The 22500-nt window shown below is 32.4% G+C and overlaps 1 protein-coding gene across 1 annotated transcript in view; it reads left to right on the top strand.

Moving 5' to 3' along the window:
- LOC137646873 (uncharacterized) overlaps window positions 1–22497 on the top strand; it is a 169578-nt gene extending 147081 nt beyond the window's left edge. The window contains exons 4-6 of the mRNA XM_068379944.1: window positions 4384–4517; window positions 20953–21184; window positions 21596–22497. Of these exons, the coding sequence (XP_068236045.1) occupies window positions 4384–4517; window positions 20953–21184; window positions 21596–21681 (452 nt within the window). The 3' untranslated portion in view covers window positions 21682–22497. The remainder of the gene's footprint in view (window positions 1–4383; window positions 4518–20952; window positions 21185–21595) is intronic.
- Window positions 22498–22500: the final 3 nt, after the last annotated feature.

Below are 22500 nucleotides of genomic sequence, written 5' to 3'. Positions count from 1 at the left end.
GTAGTCAATGAGTTCCCAAGAAAACAGATTATCCAATCTAGTAATAATAAAATCAATCTAATTATGTAATATACAAAAAAATATATGAATACATACTAAAATAGACTCAAATGCAACTAAACAAACATCAGGAAAAGGGTGAGTTCTCTATTTTGTTCCTTTCATCCAAAATAAGAAAAAATAAACAAATTTATTCTAATTTTGAAAAAAGTAAAATACACACACACAAAAAAAAATATAATCAAGAAGTATTCCACATTAAATACCTCTTGATTCTTTACCTTTCGTCCAAAATTACGACAAAATAACCAAATTCATTATCATTTTGAAAAAAGTAAAATCAACACTAAAATATGAATATAATCAACCACAGTGAATACCTCTTGGATCATAGAGACTTCTAGGAAGCAATTGTGCCAGTATTAATATCTATTAATCCCATGAACGATACAAAAGCGGATTCTGAGGACTCCAGATTACGTTGGCGGAAGGAGAATCGTCGTTTGCGAGTATTATGATATGCTCGTCTTTGTGGCAATCTCTGCAATTCCATAACCGGGTTTGTATCATTCAACCGAATGGGTTTTAAGTGCCTCCAACGACGTCACGCTAAAAGATCGAAGTTGTGTGGGATGGTTTGCCAAGCAATTTGAAGTTTTTAGTGTTTTAATCTCTCTACAGAGATGCTTAATACTGAAAGTGTTCTAGGGATATTAAGAGGAAGGTAAATTAAGTGCCTCCATCGACGTCCTCCTAAAAGATCGAAGTTGTGTGGGATGGTTTGCCAAGCAATTTGAAGTTTTTAGTGTTTTAATCTCTCTACAGAGATGCTTAATACTGAAAGTGTTCTAGGGATATTAAGAGGAAGGTAAATTGAGTGCCTCCATCGACGTCCTCCTAAAAGATCGAAGTTGTGTGGGATGGTTTGCCAAGCAATTTGAAGTTTTTAGTGTTTTAATCTCTCTACAGAGATGCTTAATACTGAAAGTGTTCTAGGGATATTAAGAGGAAGGTAAATTAAGTGCCTCCATCAACGTCCTCCTAAAAGATCGAAGTTGTGTGGGATGGTTTGCCAAGCAATTTGAAGTTTTTAGTGTTTTAATCTCTCTACAGAGATGCTTAATACTGAAAGTGTTCTAGGGATATTAAGAGGAAGGTAAATTAAGTGCCTCCATCGACGTCCTCCTAAAAGATCGAAGTTGTGTGGGATGGTTTGCCAAGCAATTTGAAGTTTTTAGTGTTTTAATCTCTCTACAGAGATGCTTAATACTGAAAGTGTTCTAGGGATATTAAGAGGAAGGTAAATTAAGTGCCTCCATCGACGTCCTCCTAAAAGATCGAAGTTGTGTGGGATGGTTTGCCAAGCAATTTGAAGTTTTTAGTGTTTTAATCTCTCTACAGAGATGCTTAATACTGAAAGTGTTCTAGGGATATTAAGAGGAAGGTAAATTAAGTGCCTCCATCGACGTCCTCCTAAAAGATCGAAGTTGTGTGGGATGGTTTGCCAAGCAATTTGAAGTTTTTAGTGTTTTAATCTCTCTACAGAGATGCTTAATACTGAAAGTGTTCTAGGGATATTAAGAGGAAGGTAAATTAAGTGCCTCCATCGACGTCCTCCTAAAAGATCGAAGTTGTGTGGGATGGTTTGCCAAGCAATTTGAAGTTTTTAGTGTTTTAATCTCTCTACAGAGATGCTTAATACTGAAAGTGTTCTAGGGATATTAAGAGGAAGGTAAATTAAGTGCCTCCATCAACGTCCTCCTAAAAGATCGAAGTTGTGTGGGATGGGCAATTTGAAGTTTTTAGTGTTTTAATCTCTCTACAGAGATGCTTAATACTGAAAGTGTTCTAGGGATATTAAGAGGAAGGTAAATTAAGTGCCTCCATCAACGTCCTCCTAAAAGATCGAAGTTGTGTGGGATGGTTTGCCAAGCAATTTAAAGTTTTTAGTGTTTTAATCTCTCTACAGAGATGCTTAATACTGAAAGTGTTCTAGGGATATTAAGAGGAAGGTAAATTAAGTGCCTCCATCGACGTCCTCCTAAAAGATCGAAGTTGTGTGGGATGGTTTGCCAAGCAATTTAAAGTTTTTAGTGTTTTAATCTCTCTACAGAGATGCTCAATACTAAAGGAACTCTAGGGATATTAAGAGGAACGTAAATTAAGTGCCTTCAATGACGTTCTCCTTGTGTGCATCGAAGTTGTGTGTAATGGTTTCCAAAGGAATATGAAGTTTTTAGTGTTTTAACCTTCCTATTAAGTTCTAGGGATATTAAGAGGAACGTAAATTGTATAGAAAAGAATAACGGTGCTGGATGAGATTATCTATGTGACTTGTATTTCATTAGAGTTTACCTACCGGAAATTAGATTCAGAAGCGTTATACCGACATAGCTTACAGGAACTATATTAAACTACAATATACTTCCGCGTTCAAAGTGGAAAACGTTAAAAGTGTCTGGTTTCAGTTCCAGTTTCATCAGAATAGATACTCATCAAAACGTCAGCCGGGCAAGATCGAACACCCCCCCCCCCCACCTGTGGTGCCCAACAACAGCAGTAACCCAAATAAACAGCTTAAACAAACAGTTCCGGGCTCGGATCGATCTGCTGCCATGCAAACTCTAGGCGAACACGTTACCACTGTAATAGACAGAAAGCTAAGCTTAATGGAAATTACCAGAAGACGATTACAATCAAAGATATAATGTAAATAGCATATCTCTAAAATTTTATCCAAGATCCATTAACTACGATATTCAATTGGAATTATGCATTTTTTAGCTTGAATGCATGGACTTCCAATTCGTTTTAATAAGTCTAATAAGAATTCGACACAGTTTATAATAATGATAATAATGACGAAGAAAGCCTAAAATATCTAATTCTATGAAGATATGTCCCTTCTATTTCATTCCTGAATCTAAAACAAAAAACTAAGATATCACTTATTTTTTATCATTTACCTAAAAAAGGGTTTGAAATTCGAAAAGATAAAATGAACGAGAAAAAATTCTGATTCTATTCGTATTTGACAAAATACTTGGATGTCCCACATCAACACGTTTTGCCCAAAGGCCACTGCCAATAAATAATAAAGATTCATTCGAAGCATTTCTGTCTTTTTAGGATGCTCTGAATTCAAGGATTTTACACTAGAATTTTCGGCCTGTGTATGGACCATGTAAGAACGGGCTGGGGATGGATAGGACATTTTGGAAGCTTCATAAAAGAAAGGGAACTTTATATATATGAACATATATATATATATATATATATATATATATATATATATATATATATATATATATATGTATATATATATATATATATATATGAACATATATCACAAGCACACGTGATTTTAATTAATGTAAATATCACCCACGAATTGCATTTAATACCGAATTCTATCTTGGGAATACATATCCACTTGGAATTCATTTTATGGTAACAGCTTCTGGCCGGGTGGTGATTCGAACTACCACCTGTACGGCTAGAAACCATGCTGGCAGGGACCCTACCGACTCAGCTATCAAGAGAGACTAAAAGTTTATGACAAGTCCCCCTACATATTCCTGTCGAATTCAGGATTCTGTTCATATATATATATATATATATATATATATATGTGTGTATGTATTTATAAATGAATACATAATATATATATATATATATATATATATATATATATATATAATAATTTCTTATACGTATCCCCCTACTTATCTATTTCTTTATCTATCCTCCCTTTCATTTATTGGCCTTCATGCCACTTTCCATTTAAAACTTACTTTATGGATGAGAATGTCAAAGAATAAATTATTGCTCGATTTATCCGAATAAAATATTAGTAGTATCTTTATAGTTTGTTTATTCATGTATATACAGTATGTTCGAGTGTTTAATTTTTTTGTATACCTATACATGAATAAAAACACATAAAATCACAGGTGCACACACACAAAGATATGCATATGCATATGTATATATATATACATATATATATATATATATATATATATATATATATATATATATATATATATATATATATATATATTTAATTGTTTCTTAGATAAATATATACGAATATATTTATATATACTGTGTATATATACACACATGTATGGGTATATGTATACATATATACCTACATATATACACATATACATATATAAACAGATATATATATATATATATATATATATATATATATATATATAAACATACATATATATATTTGAGTGTTCGCTTATGTAATTAAATCCATATAGACATACATACATACATATTTACAAATATATATAAAGATAGATAGATAGATAGATAGATAGAGATTTTTTCGTTCCCAATTAAATCCAATAAATATCACCCCACTAGATCTACCGGATGGAAGCCCAATAATACGTGGTGTCCGAGCACAATACATTCCAGGAGACTGGGTCGACATTACCTGTATTTCCAGGAGATCCAAGCCGCCCCCTCGGTTATCCTTCACTATAAACGACAAACCTGTAAGTACTACGTTACTAAAGTTTATCCAAATCTATTCTGTTGTGGTTTTATCGTATTTCGTCTTTGTTTAATAAAATCTAATAAATTTATGTCTTTAATGACAATTTTGCAGACTTGTTCTCATGTCACTAAATTGGAATGTCATTTTGCTTTCGCAAAGTTTTCTATATTAAAGATTGACCTTGGGAGTTTTAATGTTTTTGATATTGAAAATTCATAGTTTAAATTTCTTTATATTTAAAACACCGAATTGTTGTCAATGTTCGATGCTGATCGTCTTTAATATCCTTGGTGAGAAAACAAATAATATAATTTTTTTTTTAATCCGCTTTTTATAAGACATAGTCACCATATTCACATATGTGCGAAATAATTACATATGGAATCATACCTGTAGGAGATATAATGAACTTTACGGAATCAAAACGTAACTTTTCTCAAAATTTCAAAAGTATAAGATATGAACTGCCCCATTTATATCTCAAAATATTTCCAACTTTTCCCCAGCAGGTGATAGCTAATTGAAATTAGCCGAATCTAAGGAAAAAATTCAGAACACTCTTTAAGAACAAAGGATATAAAATTATAAAATAGTCGATTTTATGCCTAGTACATCGTCATTCCTGATGAACCAACAAATAAAAAAAATAATAATTACAACAACAGCAACAACAAAAACAACAACAATAATAATAATAATAATAATAATAATAATAATAATAACAATAATAATAATAATACCTATAAACACACTAGATAGAGTTAGATATCAGAGGGTAACGCATTCGAGTGTCTTAGAAAATATAGAAAAATTTCCCCAACTTCTTTGCCATCTAATTTATCATCTTCCAAAGTAAGCCATTCAAGGGTCTTAGAATATATAGAAAAATTTCCCCAACTTCTTTGCCATCTAATTTATCATCTTCCAAAGTAAGCCATTCAAGAGTCTTAGAAAATATAGAAAAATTTCCCCAACTTCTTTGCCATCTAATTTATCATCTTCCAAAGTAAGCCATTCAAGTGTCTTAGAATATATAGAAAATTTTCCCCAACTTTTTTTGCCATCTAATTTATCATCTTCCAAAGTAAGCCATTCCAGGGTCTTAGAATATATAGAAAAATTTCCCCAACTTCTTTGCCATCTAATTTATCATCTTCCAAAGTAAGCCATTCAAGGGTCTTAGAATATATAGAAAAATTTCCCCAACTTCTTTGCCATCTAATTTATCATCTTCCAAAGTAAGCCATTCAAGGGTCTTAGAATATATAGAAAAATTTCCCCAACTTCTTTGCCATCTAATTTATCATCTTCCAAAGTAAGCCATTCAAGGGTCTTAGAATATATAGAAAAATTTCCCCAACTTCTTTGCCATCTAATTTATCATCTTCCAAAGTAAGCCATTCAAGGGTCTTAGAATATATAGAAAAATTTCCCCAACTTCTTTGCCATCTAATTTATCATCTTCCAAAGTAAGCCATTCAAGGGTCTTAGAATATATAGAAAAATTTCCCCTACTGTTTTGCCATCTAATTTATCATCTTCCAAAGTAAGCCATTCAAGGGTCTTAGAAAATATAGAAAAATTTCCCCAACTTCTTTGCCATCTAATTTATCATCTTCCAAAGTAAGCCATTCAAGGGTCTTAGATTATATAGAAAAATTTCCCCTACTGTTTTGCCATCTAATTTATCATCTTCCAAAGTAAGCCATTCAAGGGTCTTAGAATATATAGAAAAATTTCCCCTACTGTTTTGCCATCTAATTTATCATCTTCCAAAGTAAGCCATTCAAGAGTCTTAGAAAATATAGAAAAATTTCCCCAACTTCTTTGCCATCTAATTTATCATCTTCCAAAGTAAGCCATTCAAGAGTCTTAGAAAATATAGAAAAATTTCCCCAACTTCTTTGCCATCTAATTTATCATCTTCCAAAGTAAGCCATTCAAGGGTCTTAGATTATATAGAAAAATTTCCCCTACTGTTTTGCCATCTAATTTATCATCTTCCAAAGTAAGCCATTCAAGGGTCTTAGAATATATAGAAAAATTTCCCCTACTGTTTTGCCATCTAATTTATCATCTTCCAAAGTAAGCCATTCAAGAGTCTTAGAAAATATAGAAAAATTTCCCCAACTTCTTTGCCATCTAATTTATCATCTTCCAAAGTAAGCCATTCAAGAGTCTTAGAAAATATAGAAAAATTTCCCCAACTTCTTTGCCATCTAATTTATCATCTTCCAAAGTAAGCCATTCAAGGGTCTTAGATTATATAGAAAAATTTCCCCTACTGTTTTGCCATCTAATTTATCATCTTCCAAAGTAAGCCATTCAAGGGTCTTAGAATATATAGAAAAATTTCCCCAACTTCTTTGCCATCTAATTTATCATCTTCCAAAGTAAGCCATTCAAGGGTCTTAGAATATATAGAAAAATTTCCCCAACTTCTTTGCCATCTAATTTATCATCTTCCAAAGTAAGCCATTCAAGGGTCTTAGAATATATAGAAAAATTTCCCCAACTTCTTTGCCATCTAATTTATCATCTTCCAAAGTAAGCCATTCAAAGGTCTTAGAATATATAGAAAAATTTCCCCTACTGTTTTGCCATCTAATTTATCATCTTCCAAAGTAAGCCATTCAAGGGTCTTAGAATATATAGAAAAATTTCCCCAACTTCTTTGCCATCTAATTTATCATCTTCCAAAGTAAGCCATTCAAGGGTCTTAGAATATATAGAAAAATTTCCCCAACTTCTTTGCCATCTAATTTATCATCTTCCAAAGTAAGCCATTCAAGGGTCTTAGAATATATAGAAAAATTTCCCCTACTGTTTTGCCATCTAATTTATCATCTTCCAAAGTAAGCCATTCAAGGGTCTTAGAATATATAGAAAAATTTCCCCAACTTCTTTGCCATCTAATTTATCATCTTCCAAAGTAAGCCATTCAAGGGTCTTAGAATATATAGAAAAATTTCCCCTACTGTTTTGCCATCTAATTTATCATCTTCCAAAGTAAGCCATTCAAGGGTCTTAGAATATATAGAAAAATTTCCCCAACTTCTTTGCCATCTAATTTATCATCTTCCAAAGTAAGCCATTCAAGGGTCTTAGAATATATAGAAAAATTTCCCCAACTTCTTTGCCATCTAATTTATCATCTTCCAAAGTAAGCCATTCAAGGGTCTTTGAATATATAGAAAAATTTCCCCAACTTCTTTGCCATCTAATTTATCATCTTCCAAAGTAAGCCATTCAAGGGTCTTAGAATATATAGAAAAATTTCCCCTACTTTTTTGCCATCTAATTTATCATCTTCCAAAGTAAGCCATTCAAGGGTCTTAGAAAATATAGAAAAATTTCCCCAACTTCTTTGCCATCTAATTTATCATCTTCCAAAGTAAGCCATTCAAGGGTCTTAGAATATATAGAAAAATTTCCCCAACTTCTTTGCCATCTAATTTATCATCTTCCAAAGTAAGCCATTCAAGGGTCTTAGAATATATAGAAAAATTTCCCCTACTTTTTTGCCATCTAATTTATCATCTTCCAAAGTAAGCCATTCAAGGGTCTTAGAATATATAGAAAAATTTCCCCAACTTCTTTGCCATCTAATTTATCATCTTCCAAAGTAAGCCATTCAAGGGTCTTAGAATATATAGAAAAATTTCCCCAACTTCTTTGCCATCTAATTTATCATCTTCCAAAGTAAGCCATTCAAGGGTCTTAGAATATATAGAAAAATTTCCCCTACTGTTTTGCCATCTAATTTATCATCTTCCAAAGTAAGCCATTCAAGGGTCTTAGAATATATAGAAAAATTTCCCCAACTTCTTTGCCATCTAATTTATCATCTTCCAAAGTAAGCCATTCAAGGGTCTTAGAATATATAGAAAAATTTCCCCTACTGTTTTGCCATCTAATTTATCATCTTCCAAAGTAAGCCATTCAAGGGTCTTAGAATATATAGAAAAATTTCCCCAACTTCTTTGCCATCTAATTTATCATCTTCCAAAGTAAGCCATTCAAGGGTCTTAGAATATATAGAAAAATTTCCCCTACTGTTTTGCCATCTAATTTATCATCTTCCAAAGTAAGCCATTCAAGGGTCTTAGAATATATAGAAAAATTTCCCCAACTTCTTTGCCATCTAATTTATCATCTTCCAAAGTAAGCCATTCAAGGGTCTTAGAATATATAGAAAAATTTCCCCAACTTCTTTGCCATCTAATTTATCATCTTCCAAAGTAAGCCATTCAAGGGTCTTAGAATATATAGAAAAATTTCCCCTACTGTTTTGCCATCTAATTTATCATCTTCCAAAGTAAGCCATTCAAGGGTCTTAGAATATATAGAAAAATTTCCCCAACTTCTTTGCCATCTAATTTATCATCTTCCAAAGTAAGCCATTCAAGGGTCTTAGAATATATAGAAAAATTTCCCCAACTTCTTTGCCATCTAATTTATCATCTTCCAAAGTAAGCCATTCAAGGGTCTTAGAATATATAGAAAAATTTCCCCAACTTCTTTGCCATCTAATTTATCATCTTCCAAAGTAAGCCATTCAAGGGTCTTAGAATATATAGAAAAATTTCCCCTACTGTTTTGCCATCTAATTTATCATCTTCCAAAGTAAGCCATTCAAGGGTCTTAGATTATATAGAAAAATTTCCCCTACTGTTTTGCCATCTAATTTATCATCTTCCAAAGTAAGCCATTCAAGGGTCTTAGAAAATATAGAAAAATTTCCCCAACTTCTTTGCCATCTAATTTATCATCTTCCAAAGTAAGCCATTCAAGGGTCTTAGAATATAAAGAAAAATTTCCCCAACTTCTTTGCCATCTAATTTATCATCTTCCAAAGTAAGCCATTCAAGGGTCTTAGAATATATAGAAAAATTTCCCCTACTGTTTTGCCATCTAATTTATCATCTTCCAAAGTAAGCCATTCAAGGGTCTTAGAATATAAAGAAAAATTTCCCCAACTTCTTTGCCATCTAATTTATCATCTTCCAAAGTAAGCCATTCAAGGGTCTTAGAATATATAGAAAAATTTCCCCTACTGTTTTGCCATCTAATTTATCATCTTCCAAAGTAAGCCATTCAAGGGTCTTAGAATATATAGAAAAATTTCCCCAACTTCTTTGCCATCTAATTTATCATCTTCCAAAGTAAGCCATTCAAGGTTCTTAGAATATATAGAAAAATTTCCCCTACTGTTTTGCCATCTAATTTATCATCTTCCAAAGTAAGCCATTCAAGGGTCTTAGAATATATAGAAAAATTTCCCCTACTGTTTTGCCATCTAATTTATCATCTTCCAAAGTAAGCCATTCAAGGGTCTTAGAATATATAGAAAAATTTCCCCAACTTCTTTGCCATCTAATTTATCATCTTCCAAAGTAAGCCATTCAAGGGTCTTAGAATATATAGAAAAATTTCCCCAACTTCTTTGCCATCTAATTTATCATCTTCCAAAGTAAGCCATTCAAGGGTCTTAGAATATATAGAAAAATTTCCCCAACTTCTTTGCCATCTAATTTATCATCTTCCAAAGTAAGCCATTCAAGGGTCTTAGAATATATAGAAAAATTTCCCCAACTTCTTTGCCATCTAATTTATCATCTTCCAAAGTAAGCCATTCAAGGGTCTTAGAATATATAGAAAAATTTCCCCAACTTCTTTCCCATCTAATTTATCATCTTCCAAAGTAAGCCATTCAAGGGTCTTAGAATATATAGAAAAATTTCCCCAACTTCTTTGCCATCTAATTTATCATCTTCCAAAGTAAGCCATTCAAGGGTCTTAGAATATATAGAAAAATTTCCCCAACTCCTTTGCCATCTAATTTATCATCTTCCAAAGTAAGCCATTCAAGGGTCTTAGAATATATAGAAAAATTTCCCCTACTGTTTTGCCATCTAATTTATCATCTTCCAAAGTAAGCCATTCAAGAGTCTTAGAATATATAGAAAAGTTTCCCCAACTTCTTTGCCACCTAATTTATCATCTTCCAAAGTAAGCCATTCAAGGGTCTTAGAATATATAGAAAAATTTCCCCAACTTCTTTGCCATCTAATTTATCATCTTCCAAAGTAAGCCATTCAAGGGTCTTAGAATATATAGAAAAATTTCCCCAACTCCTTTGCCATCTAATTTATCATCTTCCAAAGTAAGCCATTCAAGAGTCTTAGAATATATAGAAAAATTTCCCCAACTCCTTTGCCATCTAATTTATCATCTTCCAAAGTAAGCCATTCAAGGGTCTTAGAATATATAGAAAAATTTCCCCAACTTCTTTCCCATCTAATTTATCATCTTCCAAAGTAAGCCATTCAAGGGTCTTAGAATATATAGAAAAATTTCCCCAACTTCTTTGCCATCTAATTTATCATCTTCCAAAGTAAGCCATTCAAGGGTCTTAGAATATATAGAAAAATTTCCCCAACTTCTTTGCCATCTAATTTATCATCTTCCAAAGTAAGCCATTCAAGGGTCTTAGAATATATAGAAAAATTTCCCCAACTTCTTTGCCATCTAATTTATCATCTTCCAAAGTAAGCCATTCAAGGGTCTTAGAATATATAGAAAAATTTCCCCAACTTCTTTGCCATCTAATTTATCATCTTCCAAAGTAAGCCATTCAAGGGTCTTAGAATATATAGAAAAATTTCCCCTACTGTTTTGCCATCTAATTTATCATCTTCCAAAGTAAGCCATTCAAGGGTCTTAGAATATATAGAAAAATTTCCCCAACTTCTTTGCCATCTAATTTATCATCTTCCAAAGTAAGCCATTCAAGGGTCTTAGAATATATAGAAAAATTTCCCCAACTTCTTTGCCATCTAATTTATCATCTTCCAAAGTAAGCCATTCAAGGGTCTTAGAATATATAGAAAAATTTCCCCAACTCTTTGCCATCTAATTTATCATCTTCCAAAGTAAGCCATTCAAGGGTCTTAGAATATATAGAAAAATTTCCCCTACTTTTTGCCATCTAATTTATCATCTTCCAAAGTAAGCCATTCAAGGGTCTTAGAATATATAGAAAAATTTCCCCAACTTCTTTGCCATCTAATTTATCATCTTCCAAAGTAAGCCATTCAAGAGTCTTAGAAAATATAGAAAAATTTCCCCTACTGTTTTGCCATCTAATTTATCATCTTCCAAAGTAAGCCATTCAAGGGTCTTAGAATATATAGAAAAATTTCCCCAACTTCTTTGCCATCTAATTTATCATCTTCCAAAGTAAGCCATTCAAGGGTCTTAGAAAATATAGAAAAATTTCCCCAACTTCTTTGCCATCTAATTTATCATCTTCCAAAGTAAGCCATTCAAGGGTCTTAGAATATATAGAAAAATTTCCCCTACTGTTTTGCCATCTAATTTATCATCTTCCAAAGTAAGCCATTCAAGGGTCTTAGAATATATAGAAAAATTTCCCCTACTGTTTTGCCATCTAATTTATCATCTTCCAAAGTAAGCCATTCAAGGGTCTTAGAATATATAGAAAAATTTCCCCAACTTCTTTGCCATCTAATTTATCATCTTCCAAAGTAAGCCATTCAAGGGTCTTAGAATATATAGAAAAATTTCCCCAACTTCTTTGCCATCTAATTTATCATCTTCCAAAGTAAGCCATTCAAGGGTCTTAGAATATATAGAAAAATTTCCCCAACTTCTTTGCCATCTAATTTATCATCTTCCAAAGTAAGCCATTCAAGGGTCTTAGAATATATAGAAAAATTTCCCCAACTTCTTTGCCATCTAATTTATCATCTTCCAAAGTAAGCCATTCAAGGGTCTTAGAAAATATAGAAAAATTTCCCCTACTTTTTGCCATCTAATTTATCATCTTCCAAAGTAAGCCATTCAAGGGTCTTAGAATATATAGAAAAATTTCCCCAACTTCTTTGCCATCTAATTTATCATCTTCCAAAGTAAGCCATTCAAGGGTCTTAGAATATATAGAAAAATTTCCCCAACTTCTTTGCCATCTAATTTATCATCTTCCAAAGTAAGCCATTCAAGGGTCTTAGAATATATAGAAAAATTTCCCCAACTTCTTTGCCATCTAATTTATCATCTTCCAAAGTAAGCCATTCAAGGGTCTTAGAATATATAGAAAAATTTCCCCAACTTCTTTGCCATCTAATTTATCATCTTCCAAAGTAAGCCATTCAAGGGTCTTAGAATATATAGAAAAATTTCCCCAACTTCTTTGCCATCTAATTTATCATCTTCCAAAGTAAGCCATTCAAGGGTCTTAGAATATATAGAAAAATTTCCCCTACTGTTTTGCCATCTAATTTATCATCTTCCAAAGTAAGCCATTCAAGGGTCTTAGAATATATAGAAAAATTTCCCCAACTTCTTTGCCATCTAATTTATCATCTTCCAAAGTAAGCCATTCAAGGGTCTTAGAATATATAGAAAAATTTCCCCAACTTCTTTGCCATCTAATTTATCATCTTCCAAAGTAAGCCATTCAAGGGTCTTAGAATATATAGAAAAATTTCCCCAACTTCTTTGCCATCTAATTTATCATCTTCCAAAGTAAGCCATTCAAGGGTCTTAGAATATATAGAAAAATTTCCCCAACTTTTTGCCATCTAATTTATCATCTTCCAAAGTAAGCCATTCAAGGGTCTTAGAATATATAGAAAAATTTCCCCAACTTCTTTGCCATCTAATTTATCATCTTCCAAAGTAAGCCATTCAAGGGTCTTAGAATATATAGAAAAATTTCCCCTACTGTTTTGCCATCTAATTTATCATCTTCCAAAGTAAGCCATTCAAGGGTCTTAGAATATATAGAAAAATTTCCCCAACTTCTTTGCCATCTAATTTATCATCTTCCAAAGTAAGCCATTCAAGGGTCTTAGAATATATAGAAAAATTTCCCCAACTTCTTTGCCATCTAATTTATCATCTTCCAAAGTAAGCCATTCAAGGGTCTTAGAATATATAGAAAAATTTCCCCTACTGTTTTGCCATCTAATTTATCATCTTCCAAAGTAAGCCATTCAAGGGTCTTAGAATATATAGAAAAATTTCCCCAACTTCTTTGCCATCTAATTTATCATCTTCCAAAGTAAGCCATTCAAGGGTCTTAGAATATATAGAAAAATTTCCCCAACTTCTTTGCCATCTAATTTATCATCTTCCAAAGTAAGCCATTCAAGGGTCTTAGAATATATAGAAAAATTTCCCCAACTTCTTTGCCATCTAATTTATCATCTTCCAAAGTAAGCCATTCAAGGGTCTTAGAATATATAGAAAAATTTCCCCAACTTCTTTGCCATCTAATTTATCATCTTCCAAAGTAAGCCATTCAAGGGTCTTAGAATATATAGAAAAATTTCCCCAACTTCTTTGCCATCTAATTTATCATCTTCCAAAGTAAGCCATTCAAGGGTCTTAGAATATATAGAAAAATTTCCCCAACTTCTTTGCCATCTAATTTATCATCTTCCAAAGTAAGCCATTCAAGGGTCTTAGAATATATAGAAAAATTTCCCCAACTTCTTTGCCATCTAATTTATCATCTTCCAAAGTAAGCCATTCAAGGGTCTTAGAATATATAGAAAAATTTCCCCAACTTCTTTGCCATCTAATTTATCATCTTCCAAAGTAAGCCATTCAAGGGTCTTAGAATATATAGAAAAATTTCCCCAACTTCTTTGCCATCTAATTTATCATCTTCCAAAGTAAGCCATTCAAGGGTCTTAGAATATATAGAAAAATTTCCCCAACTTCTTTGCCATCTAATTTATCATCTTCCAAAGTAAGCCATTCAAGGGTCTTAGAATATATAGAAAAATTTCCCCAACTTCTTTGCCATCTAATTTATCATCTTCCAAAGTAAGCCATTCAAGGGTCTTAGAATATATAGAAAAATTTCCCCAACTTCTTTGCCATCTAATTTATCATCTTCCAAAGTAAGCCATTCAAGGGTCTTAGAATATATAGAAAAATTTCCCCAACTTCTTTGCCATCTAATTTATCATCTTCCAAAGTAAGCCATTCAAGGGTCTTAGAATATATAGAAAAATTTCCCCAACTTCTTTGCCATCTAATTTATCATCTTCCAAAGTAAGCCATTCAAGGGTCTTAGAATATATAGAAAAATTTCCCCAACTTCTTTGCCATCTAATTTATCATCTTCCAAAGTAAGCCATTCAAGGGTCTTAGAATATATAGAAAAATTTCCCCTACTTTTTGCCATCTAATTTATCATCTTCCAAAGTAAGCCATTCAAGGGTCTTAGAATATATAGAAAAATTTCCCCAACTTCTTTGCCATCTAATTTATCATCTTCCAAAGTAAGCCATTCAAGGGTCTTAGAATATATAGAAAAATTTCCCCTACTTTTTGCCATCTAATTTATCATCTTCCAAAGTAAGCCATTCAAGGGTCTTAGAATATATAGAAAAATTTCCCCAACTTCTTTGCCATCTAATTTATCATCTTCCAAAGTAAGCCATTCAAGGGTCTTAGAATATATAGAAAAATTTCCCCAACTTCTTTGCCATCTAATTTATCATCTTCCAAAGTAAGCCATTCAAGGGTCTTAGAATATATAGAAAAATTTCCCCTACTTTTTGCCATCTAATTTATCATCTTCCAAAGTAAGCCATTCAAGGGTCTTAGAATATATAGAAAAATTTCCCCAACTTCTTTGCCATCTAATTTATCATCTTCCAAAGTAAGCCATTCAAGGGTCTTAGAATATATAGAAAAATTTCCCCTAACTTTTTGCCATCTAATTTATCATCTTCCAAAGTAAGCCATTCAAGGGTCTTAGAATATATAGAAAAATTTCCCCAACTTCTTTGCCATCTAATTTATCATCTTCCAAAGTAAGCCATTCAAGGGTCTTAGAATATATAGAAAAATTTCCCCTACTGTTTTGCCATCTAATTTATCATCTTCCAAAGTAAGCCATTCAAGGGTCTTAGAATATATAGAAAAATTTCCCCAACTTCTTTGCCATCTAATTTATCATCTTCCAAAGTAAGCCATTCAAGGGTCTTAGAATATATAGAAAAATTTCCCCAACTTCTTTGCCATCTAATTTATCATCTTCCAAAGTAAGCCATTCAAGGGTCTTAGAATATATAGAAAAATTTCCCCAACTTCTTTGCCATCTAATTTATCATCTTCCAAAGTAAGCCATTCAAGGGTCTTAGAATATATAGAAAAATTTCCCCTACTTTTTGCCATCTAATTTATCATCTTCCAAAGTAAGCCATTCAAGGGTCTTAGAATATATAGAAAAATTTCCCCAACTTCTTTGCCATCTAATTTATCATCTTCCAAAGTAAGCCATTCAAGGGTCTTAGAATATATAGAAAAATTTCCCCAACTTCTTTGCCATCTAATTTATCATCTTCCAAAGTAAGCCATTCAAGGGTCTTAGAATATATAGAAAAATTTCCCCTACTTTTTGCCATCTAATTTATCATCTTCCAAAGTAAGCCATTCAAGGGTCTTAGAATATATAGAAAAATTTCCCCAACTTCTTTGCCATCTAATTTATCATCTTCCAAAGTAAGCCATTCAAGGGTCTTAGAATATATAGAAAAATTTCCCCAACTTCTTTGCCATCTAATTTATCATCTTCCAAAGTAAGCCATTCAAGGGTCTTAGAATATATAGAAAAATTTCCCCAACTTCTTTGCCATCTAATTTATCATCTTCCAAAGTAAGCCATTCAAGGGTCTTAGAATATATAGAAAAATTTCCCCTACTTTTTGCCATCTAATTTATCATCTTCCAAAGTAAGCCATTCAAGGGTCTTAGAATATATAGAAAAATTTCCCCAACTTCTTTGCCATCTAATTTATCATCTTCCAAAGTAAGCCATTCAAGGGTCTTAGAATATATAGAAAAATTTCCCCAACTTCTTTGCCATCTAATTTATCATCTTCCAAAGTAAGCCATTCAAGGGTCTTAGAATATATAGAAAAATTTCCCCAACTTCTTTGCCATCTAATTTATCATCTTCCAAAGTAAGCCATTCAAGGGTCTTAGAATATATAGAAAAATTTCCCCAACTTCTTTGCCATCTAATTTATCATCTTCCAAAGTAAGCCATTCAAGGGTCTTAGAATATATAGAAAAATTTCCCCAACTTCTTTGCCATCTAATTTATCATCTTCCAAAGTAAGCCATTCAAGGGTCTTAGAATATATAGAAAAATTTCCCCAACTTCTTTGCCATCTAATTTATCATCTTCCAAAGTAAGCCATTCAAGGGTCTTAGAATATATAGAAAAATTTCCCCAACTTCTTTGCCATCTAATTTATCATCTTCCAAAGTAAGCCATTCAAGGGTCTTAGAATATATAGAAAAATTTCCCCAACTTCTTTGCCATCTAATTTATCATCTTCCAAAGTAAGCCATTCAAGGGTCTTAGAATATATAGAAAAATTTCCCCAACTTCTTTGCCATCTAATTTATCATCTTCCAAAGTAAGCCATTCAAGGGTCTTAGAATATATAGAAAAATTTCCCCAACTTCTTTGCCATCTAATTTATCATCTTCCAAAGTAAGCCATTCAAGGGTCTTAGAATATATAGAAAAATTTCCCCAACTTCTTTGCCATCTAATTTATCATCTTCCAAAGTAAGCCATTCAAGGGTCTTAGAATATATAGAAAAATTTCCCCAACTTCTTTGCCATCTAATTTATCATCTTCCAAAGTAAGCCATTCAAGGGTCTTAGAATATATAGAAAAATTTCCCCAACTTCTTTGCCATCTAATTTATCATCTTCCAAAGTAAGCCATTCAAGGGTCTTAGAATATATAGAAAAATTTCCCCTACTGTTTTGCCATCTAATTTATCATCTTCCAAAGTAAGCCATTCAAGGGTCTTAGAATATATAGAAAAATTTCCCCAACTTCTTTGCCATCTAATTTATCATCTTCCAAAGTAAGCCATTCAAGGGTCTTAGAATATATAGAAAAATTTCCCCAACTTCTTTGCCATCTAATTTATCATCTTCCAAAGTAAGCCATTCAAGGGTCTTAGAATATATAGAAAAATTTCCCCAACTTCTTTGCCATCTAATTTATCATCTTCCAAAGTAAGCCATTCAAGGGTCTTAGAATATATAGAAAAATTTCCCCAACTTCTTTGCCATCTAATTTATCATCTTCCAAAGTAAGCCATTCAAGGGTCTTAGAATATATAGAAAAATTTCCCCAACTTCTTTGCCATCTAATTTATCATCTTCCAAAGTAAGCCATTCAAGGGTCTTAGAATATATAGAAAAATTTCCCCAACTTCTTTGCCATCTAATTTATCATCTTCCAAAGTAAGCCATTCAAGGGTCTTAGAATATATAGAAAAATTTCCCCAACTTCTTTGCCATCTAATTTATCATCTTCCAAAGTAAGCCATTCAAGGGTCTTAGAATATATAGAAAAATTTCCCCTACTGTTTTGCCATCTAATTTATCATCTTCCAAAGTAAGCCATTCAAGGGTCTTAGAATATATAGAAAAATTTCCCCTACTTTTTGCCATCTAATTTATCATCTTCCAAAGTAAGCCATTCAAGGGTCTTAGAATATATAGAAAAATTTCCCCAACTTCTTTGCCATCTAATTTATCATCTTCCAAAGTAAGCCATTCAAGGGTCTTAGAATATATAGAAAAATTTCCCCTACTTTTTGCCATCTAATTTATCATCTTCCAAAGTAAGCCATTCAAGGGTCTTAGAATATATAGAAAAATTTCCCCTACTTTTTGCCATCTAATTTATCATCTTCCAAAGTAAGCCATTCAAGGGTCTTAGAATATATAGAAAAATTTCCCCTACTTTTTGCCATCTAATTTATCATCTTCCAAAGTAAGCCATTCAAGGGTCTTAGAATATATAGAAAAATTTCCCCAACTTCTTTGCCATCTAATTTATCATCTTCCAAAGTAAGCCATTCAAGGGTCTTAGAATATATAGAAAAATTTCCCCTACTTTTTGCCATCTAATTTATCATCTTCCAAAGTAAGCCATTCAAGGGTCTTAGAATATATAGAAAAATTTCCCCTACTTTTTGCCATCTAATTTATCATCTTCCAAAGTAAGCCATTCAAGGGTCTTAGAATATATAGAAAAATTTCCCCAACTTCTTTGCCATCTAATTTATCATCTTCCAAAGTAAGCCATTCAAGGGTCTTAGAATATATAGAAAAATTTCCCCAACTTCTTTGCCATCTAATTTATCATCTTCCAAAGTAAGCCATTCAAGAGTCTTAGAATATATAGAAAAATTTCCCCAACTTCTTTGCCATCTAATTTATCATCTTCCAAAGTAAGCCATTCAAGGGTCTTAGAATATATAGAAAAATTTCCCCAACTTCTTTGCCATCTAATTTATCATCTTCCAAAGTAAGCCATTCAAGGGTCTTAGAATATATAGAAAAATTTCCCCAACTTCTTTGCCATCTAATTTATCATCTTCCAAAGTAAGCCATTCAAGGGTCTTAGAATATATAGAAAAATTTCCCCTACTGTTTTGCCATCTAATTTATCATCTTCCAAAGTAAGCCATTCAAGGGTCTTAGAATATATAGAAAAATTTCCCCTACTTTTTGCCATCTAATTTATCATCTTCCAAAGTAAGCCATTCAAGGGTCTTAGAATATATAGAAAAATTTCCCCAACTTCTTTGCCATCTAATTTATCATCTTCCAAAGTAAGCCATTCAAGGGTCTTAGAATATATAGAAAAATTTCCCCTACTGTTTTGCCATCTAATTTATCATCTTCCAAAGTAAGCCATTCAAGGGTCTTAGAATATATAGAAAAATTTCCCCAACTTCTTTGCCATCTAATTTATCATCTTCCAAAGTAAGCCATTCAAGGGTCTTAGAATATATAGAAAAATTTCCCCAACTTCTTTGCCATCTAATTTATCATCTTCCAAAGTAAGCCATTCAAGGGTCTTAGAATATATAGAAAAATTTCCCCAACTTCTTTGCCATCTAATTTATCATCTTCCAAAGTAAGCCATTCAAGGGTCTTAGAATATATAGAAAAATTTCCCCTACTGTTTTGCCATCTAATTTATCATCTTCCAAAGTAAGCCATTCAAGGGTCTTAGAATATATAGAAAAATTTCCCCTACTGTTTTGCCATCTAATTTATCATCTTCCAAAGTAAGCCATTCAAGGGTCTTAGAATATATAGAAAAATTTCCCCAACTTCTTTGCCATCTAATTTATCATCTTCCAAAGTAAGCCATTCAAGGGTCTTAGAATATATAGAAAAATTTCCCCTACTGTTTTGCCATCTAATTTATCATCTTCCAAAGTAAGCCATTCAAGGGTCTTAGAATATATAGAAAAATTTCCCCTACTGTTTTGCCATCTAATTTATCATCTTCCAAAGTAAGCCATTCAAGGGTCTTAGAATATATAGAAAAATTTCCCCAACTTCTTTGCCATCTAATTTATCATCTTCCAAAGTAAGCCATTCAAGGGTCTTAGAAAATATAGAAAAATTTCCCCAACTTCTTTGCCATCTAATTTATCATCTTCCAAAGTAAGCCATTCAAGGGTCTTAGAATATATAGAAAAATTTCCCCTACTGTTTTGCCATCTAATTTATCATCTTCCAAAGTAAGCCATTCAAGGGTCTTAGAATATATAGAAAAATTTCCCCTACTGTTTTGCCATCTAATTTATCATCTTCCAAAGAAAGCCATTCAAGGGTCTTAGAAATATAGAAATATTTCCCCTACTTTTTTGCCATCTAATTTATCATCTTCTAAAGTAAGCCATTCAAGGGTCTTAGAATATATAGAAAAATTTCCCCAACTTCTTTGCCATCTAATTTATCATCTTCCAAAGTAAGCCATTCAAGAGTCTTAGAAAATATAGAAAAATTTCCCCAACTTCTTTGCCATCTAATTTATCATCTTCCAAAGTAAGCCATTCAAGAGTCTTAGAAAATATAGAAAAATTTCCCCAACTTCTTTGCCATCTAATTTATCATCTTCCAAAGTAAGCCATTCAAGAGTCTTAGAAAATATAGAAAAATTTCCCCAACTTCTTTGCCATCTAATTTATCATCTTCCAAAGTAAGCCATTCAAGAGTCTTAGAAAATATAGAAAAATTTCCCCAACTTCTTTGCCATCTAATTTATCATCTTCCAAAGTAAGCCATTCAAGGGACTTAGAATATATAGAAAAAATTCCCCAACTTCTTTGCCATCTAATTTATCATCTTCCAAAGTAAGCCATTCAAGGGTCTTAGAATATATAGAAAAATTTCCCCTACTTTTTTGCCATCTAATTTATCATCTTCCAAAATAAGCCATTTAAAGGGTCTTAGAATATATAGAAAAATTCCCCCTACTGTTTTGCCATCTAATGTCTCATCTTAAACGAACCCCAAAACAGCCCAAGATAATCTGGACGCCTGTCTTCCAGGTGATAGCCAGCTGGATCGAGCCGCAGAGTAACCAATTCCATTCCGATGGCTTGACAACGTCCTCACTTCAAATGCATTTCTCACTCTCGCCTCGACTCCTCCAACGGGAGGGATACGCCAGGGTGCGATGCAAGGCCCAAATTCTAAAAATTTACGAAGATTCGGTTGAGGATGTGTTAAGTACAACACCTCCTTTCCAGGCATCTGTACTCGACGGAGGGCGAGCGGCAGGTTGGTGATCTGGAAGGGTGTGTTCTTATAGCGATTTAAATTCGTTCTGAATTCCTTCGTTCATTATTATTTTAAACTTCAATAAAAAAAACAAAAAAATCATCATCAAAGTTTAAGCTACGCATTAGCAAGATGGTATATATTATATGTTTCGAAGATAAAAGTTACATAAAACAATGGGAGAAATACATAAAGAAAAAATCTATTAATTTCAAATCCATTAATCTTTATCAATTTTTATCCATTTCTATCAAAAATCTATTTATTTCGCTTTGTTGTGAAGGCATTAGTTTTCACGAGTTCAGTATAAAATTTTTGTCTTGTACTTCCATGGATATGCAACCTCTGATTTTCTTCTTATTTCAATAATATTGAGAAAATATTTCCCTCATATTCATTTTCTCATTTCAGGCTCCTGCCCAAGATTATGTCAATATTCCAGTTTGCTCCTGCACTTCCTCGTCGTTTTGCACATGGTATTATTTCACCTAATCTAAGGATTTCATGACAGGTTACAGGAAAATAAGCTTTTTGAAGTCCTAAGCACTTTCTACAGCCTCAGCAACTTCATGGCATGTCTGGGAAATCTACGAATTTCAAAGGTGGAGCCGAAATTGAAAATCCTAAAGAAGTTCAAACGTCAAGTGTACGCTCTTGTTAGGCTCAGTCAATACTGGTTTACCTTCGAAGAAATTGAGAGAGCAATAATTGCAAATTATTTAGAATGAGGAATTGTGTTAATTCTACTCCAAATAATGATATTACCTCATGAAAGGTCTTATCTTATCAGTACCTGTATACTGTATCTGATTTAGGGACTCGGCAATAAAAATTGCATACTTACGCAAACACTCATGACGACTACTGTTTATCAGATTCTAATTCATTAAATAAATTAATAACTTCACGGTGATCAATAGTATTTGGGAACATACTTTTTAAAATGATACCTTACTACTAAAAGAGATTATATCAATGAAATCATATATATCAGAAATATGACTTCTTATTAATATTATTATCATTATGATTATCAAAATCATTATTACAAGACAAACTACAAATCTGGTTGTCAGACCAGATTGCAACAAGTCATAAGGTCTCAATAAGTAACGTTGCCAATGATTAAAAGACAGAGAAGTAAAGAATAAACTATAAAAGAAAAAATAAGAAAATGATGACAATAACAACTAAACAGATATATACGGAAAAGGGACGCGAGAGATGCTTTTAAAACAACAATCAAGGATGAAAATGAATAAAAGACATATAAAGAAAAGGCAACCTCTTGATAAATTACCAGATATCCCAGTCCC

This window comes from Palaemon carinicauda, chromosome 9 (assembly GCF_036898095.1).
Source record: "Palaemon carinicauda isolate YSFRI2023 chromosome 9, ASM3689809v2, whole genome shotgun sequence".
NCBI lineage: Eukaryota > Metazoa > Arthropoda > Malacostraca > Decapoda > Palaemonidae > Palaemon > Palaemon carinicauda.
The sequence above is the reverse complement of the archived record's forward strand: the minus strand, read 5'-3'. Positions and strand labels throughout refer to the sequence as shown.